This window comes from Salvia miltiorrhiza, chromosome 5, assembly GCF_028751815.1.
Source record: "Salvia miltiorrhiza cultivar Shanhuang (shh) chromosome 5, IMPLAD_Smil_shh, whole genome shotgun sequence".
Lineage (NCBI taxonomy): Eukaryota > Viridiplantae > Streptophyta > Magnoliopsida > Lamiales > Lamiaceae > Salvia > Salvia miltiorrhiza.
In genome coordinates this window covers 19,681,107-19,686,008 of record NC_080391.1, presented here as the reverse complement: position 1 = coordinate 19,686,008, position 4,902 = coordinate 19,681,107, and the positions used below count along the sequence as shown (strand labels likewise).

At 37.0% G+C, this 4,902-nt stretch overlaps 1 protein-coding gene across 2 annotated transcripts; it reads right to left on the bottom strand.

The window, feature by feature from the left end:
• Positions 1-358: 358 nt before the first annotated feature.
• On the bottom strand, positions 359-4,116 carry LOC130986592 (mitogen-activated protein kinase homolog NTF3). 2 transcript variants are annotated; one of them, XM_057910041.1, is made up of 4 exons: positions 3,892-4,116; positions 3,683-3,791; positions 2,390-2,813; positions 359-1,368 (listed from the first exon to the last, which is right to left on the bottom strand). In XM_057910041.1, the coding sequence occupies exons 3-4, from the start codon at positions 2,810-2,812 to the stop codon at positions 673-675; spliced, it is 1,119 nt and encodes a 372-aa protein (XP_057766024.1). In that variant the 5' UTR covers position 2,813; positions 3,683-3,791; positions 3,892-4,116; the 3' UTR covers positions 359-672. The 2 variants fall into 2 exon arrangements, with proteins under 2 accessions (XP_057766024.1, XP_057766023.1); XM_057910040.1 differs by having other exon boundaries at positions 3,683-4,072.
• Between the last annotated feature and the right edge of the window lie 786 nt (positions 4,117-4,902).

The following is a 4,902-nucleotide window of genomic DNA, read 5'->3' as shown; positions in this document are numbered from 1 at the left end:
AGGATTAATCATAATTTGAGTCCTCGATTTTTATTATTTAAAAAAATCAATTTAAGTTTTTCCACTTCAAAACTCCTCAATTTTGAAAAAAAAAATGATTTATATCCCACCCCTACAGAATTCAACGCCATTAACTACCAGAATTTACATGTTCAATCTAAAATTGTAGAAAAAAACTCTAATCTCTTAAAATCCAACAAGGCAACTCATCATTCCATCGCCAGATTCTGTAAGACGGGACATATAATATTTTTTCCAAAGTAGAGGATTTTTTTAAGCGAAAACACAAGTTGGAGATAGTTTTTGAAAATTGCGTATAATTAAGCCAAAAAATGTAAAAAGTTAATTTGAGGTAGGGTAGCACAACTTTTCTTTTTGATAGAGAGATAAGTAATGTACAGGAAATGTTGATGGCATACAACACCAGACCTATGTACAGATTACAAGGCAATTGCTCATCAAAGAGGTCAAGCCCGTGAACCGCATTCCAAATGCCGATAATAGTAGAACATTAGCAGCTCAAACTGTTAATGCCATTGCTTCTCATGATTATTGAAATAAGAGCCTAAAAAAGGGAAACAAAAAAAAAGGGAACCGAAATGATAACTTATGTTTGAAAGAGAACACAACTTACGAGGACGCTCCGAGTTCTTATTCTCAAGCACTCGAAGCTCAAATGGCGATCTCGGTGGTTGCAGGAGCAGCTTCTGGATGGTAGTGCAGTATTTCCTTCCACATCATCTCTCTAATCATCCCTTCCTCTAAATCCTCATCTATGTCGAGGTTGATTGGGACCTGCGCTGGAGGATCACATCTCGGGTCGTACAGGGGGGACATGTACGGGTGTTGGAGCGCATCAGTGACGCTTATCCTCTTTGAAGGGTCAAAGACGAGCATCTTCTGTAATAGATCAATCGCCAGAGGATGGGCGTGGGGATAGAGACGGGTAAAGGGGGTCCCAAGGGAGTATGGAAGAGTTCTAATGTATTTCTTCGCCTTTGGGTTGTCGATGAAATCGAGATCATCTTCTTTTTGGCTGCCAAGGATGTTGATAATCAACTTTAGCTGGTTAAGACACTCCGTACCGGGAAATATAGGCTTTCGACCAAGAAGTTCTGCAAAGATACACCCTACAGACCATACATCTATAGACGTCCCATAGTTGTCACAGCAGAGAAGGAGCTCTGGGGCCCGATACCAGCGAGTAACCACATACTCGGTCATGAACTGACCTTTACTGCTGCTTGTACGAGCAAGCCCAAAATCACATATTTTAAGATCGCAGTTAGCATTGATGAGCAGGTTTCCAGGCTTTAAATCACGATGAAGAATATTTGCTGAGTGAAGATACTTCAGACCTCTTAGTAACTGCAACAGTTAATAGAAATAGTAACATAAAAGGTGAAGCAACCACAGGGATGAATCGTGCAAAAAGACCAATTGACCAGAATTGTATATATATATAAACATATATCACAAAATAAGAAATATGAAAAATAAATCAAATCAGGCATTCACATAAGATGATCAAGGCTGTGCATGGAAAGCTCAAAATACTCATCTGAAGAACAATGTTAGCTCGAATCCTGCTTCTTAGCATCACGAATATACCAAAGAACAGTACATGCACAATCCCTTAGGCACAAGCAAAAGAAAATTCATTATCCTGCCTACAAATAAACTAGAGCAATTACAACTGCCATGATTTGTCCCTATGTTCCACAGCCACAGTAGAAAAGCTAGAAACAGGCGTTGATTAAGCCATTACCAAAAATTTCATGACAATAGTCCTACGATCCCAAGTTTCTAAAAAATAGGAAACAGGTGTCAGACTTTATTCGATAGGAAGTAAATTTAAAGCAAAATCATAACAAGTGCCCAGAAACACACAAAGCTCACTCTTAAGTTTCTGTGTTTCAACAAATGGCACTAGCCAAAGTTTTGAGGAATAGTCATCTTTTTCCCTTTTTTTTTTTCCTCTGGTGATAGGGGACAGGGGTGGTAGGATGCGATAGATGTCCTGGTACGAAGAATGAACACGTGAGAGCATCTGTGGGACACAACTAAGCCAAATCCATCATCGTAATACAACTTCATACAAAAAGTCAAGCAAGCCACTACTACACTATTTATATGAAGTCGGGATTTCCAGCAAAGACAGTTCACACTCATTGACAGGCCGGTAAAACAGAGGTGGTGTTACCAATAATTTCAGCACAACCTGTTCTCAGAAGTAACAATCTTAGCTCTAAGATAATTTTTTTACTTGTGCTGCATGCATCTAGCCTGCTAATTATTCAGAGATAATAGGCCATTGGTGGTCTGAAGACATAGCACCCAAATAAAGATAACTAACAAAAATAACCCATATAAAAGTATTAGGCAGTACCTGGAAAAGGAAGTACTGGCAATGGTCATTTGTAAGTGCTTGAGAGGACTTGACGATCTGATGCAAATCTGTGTCCATAAGCTCGTAAACCAAGTACACGTCTTTGAAACTTCCCTTTTGTATAGGGAGCATTACATCTTTAAGAGCTATCACATTTTCATGTCTGAGATGCCGGAGAAGCTTCAGCTCGCGCAAAGTTCTTAGTGCATCGACACGATTTTCAAAGGCATTGTGAATCTTCTTGATAGCAACCTTTTCATTAGTTTCTCTGTTAACTGAAGAACACACTATGCCATAGGCACCTCGACCAATGGGCTTGATTGGAACATATTTTGTATCAATCTCAAAAAGCGTCTGCCACATGGAGTAGTAATGTTTTCCTTGAGATCTTACCCCATTTGGAGGTTCCACTGGAGTTGCCATGCTAAAAAAGCCATTACCAAAAATTAGAGAAATAAAAAAATTGATCGGCACCTTCTGCAAAGAATACTTTCCTAAAATAGTGTTATAACAAGTAATCTGACAAGCAGTTCTCATTCAAACTTTTGACAATATCCATACTTAGATAATTTTTGGTATTTGATTTTGATTGAACATGATATCATTACACAAATAACACAAAAGATGTAGCCAAAACAAGCAGAACAATGAATCGTTTCTGAAAACAGCTCATCCAACTTTAGGGGAAAACAGAATCTCTCCACCTTTCAGCAAAATAACTGCAGTCTATCTAAATGATACAAGCAATAAAATATCAATATAAACTACATAACTTTAGCAATGTCTGAATAGTTGTGGTAAATGATATTCTCACAACTAGCATACGAAGAGAATCATTCACCATTTCCCCATAGTACTGAGGTAAAATAGAAAAATATAAGCTTTCAACATATATTCTTTACGTATTTGTTCCATAATTCCATCTGACTACTTCAAATTCAGCTGTGTATCATTTACTAATAACTCACACTCACCATAAACACATGAATACAAGAAACATAACTGGTAAGAGCTAAACAGTAAGCAAAAATATGAAAAGGGAAAGAATATTAGGGGAGGGGAATTGAACACAAAAAGACTAGTAAATTATAAGGCATAAACAGAAGCCCGCTACAAAGACCAAGTTTTTTCTTTATTTTCTTTTCTAAATTTTGAAGGAGACAACCAAGTACAATCTAAACAAAGTATCGATTTTTACATAAAGCAAACGACAAGTAAACATAATTGAGTATTTCGACAACGGAAAACAGAAAAACGATGAATTCACAAAAAAGAGGAGAAAGAAAAACATACTCTTTTACACCGATATTGTCCTGAAATATCTTCAAATCGCGCGGCAGACCTCAAAATTATTCATTCTCCCGTCCGAATTCCCACTAATTGCTCAAATTAGCCCTAAACCCTGCCATAGATCCCCATGTTAAGCTCCGATTCAGCGCTAATTTCACTCAAATTGCGATAGATTATGGAGGAATTTCACTCGAGTCAAAAGGTGAATTCACCTGGAACTTGCTTCGAATTCACAGAATTGCAGCAGAAGGATCTGCAGCAATAATTTACCTCAATTTTCTGTTGTTTTTCACTGCAACAGATAATTTGTGGATAATATTAATATCTTGTTATTTTAAAGGAAAAAAATAATTGAAAGTAAATGTTAGGATTCGTTATACGGTAGCTATCTAAAGCAAACAGAGTGCGGATCACTAATGAAGTAAACACGCGCACGCGCCCACACGCAGCCACTTTTTTTTATTAATATTATATTATTGCATTATTACTATTATTATTAATTTGAAAATATATATATATATTTGCCTTAATCTACTCTCACATGTTAAGACGCGCATTATTGTATCAGCGGTGGCAGAAAAACTTTACTTCTTAAGAAATATGCATGTTTTCTATGGATTATTATACTTTGCCTTACAAAGCTTCTGAGTAGTGTTCTGTTATGATTTAAAAATCGTTTAATCAATTAGGAAAGGAGGAGTTTTGTGTGAAACCTTCTTACTATAAGATGGTTTAATATTTGAATTTAAATTGTCCAGAGGTATCTATGTAATTACAAATACCAATCAAATTACATATTAATGTCGATGAAAAGATTTCGTTTGGATTTTAATTTTGATTTGTCTCACGGTAAGACAGTCTAATACGAGTTACTACGACTATTCAAATAATGTAGAGTGATCAAAATTAATCGGAATCGGTGATTTAGACTCAAAATTAGACTGGCGGTCAACGAGTTCGAGCCTGAAACTATTGACCACGGACCAGCCCGAAATTGGATCCGCCAAATTTAAAAGGGTCGATTAGCAGATTATGGGCCTATACATGTTGAACCGTCGAACCAGCGGTTTTGGGGTAGGGGGGATAGGCTGGCGGTAGGTGCACGGTAGTTGAGGCGGTGAAACCGTCGATTTTCGGTGGTTAATCGATGATTTTCGTACTGCAATTACCTTCCCAAAATTGGTAGTTTCACCGATTTTTTAGTTTCTTTTATTTCAAATTCA

Coding starts and splice junctions, on each gene's coding strand:
- LOC130986592 (XM_057910041.1), bottom strand. CDS start 2,812: ATGGCAACTCCAGTGGAACCTCCAAATGGGGTAAGATCTCAAGGAAAA. Junction 1,369..2,389: donor GCCAGTACTTCCTTTTCCAG/GTACTGCCTAAT, acceptor TAACTGTTGCAG/TTACTAAGAGGTCTGAAGTA.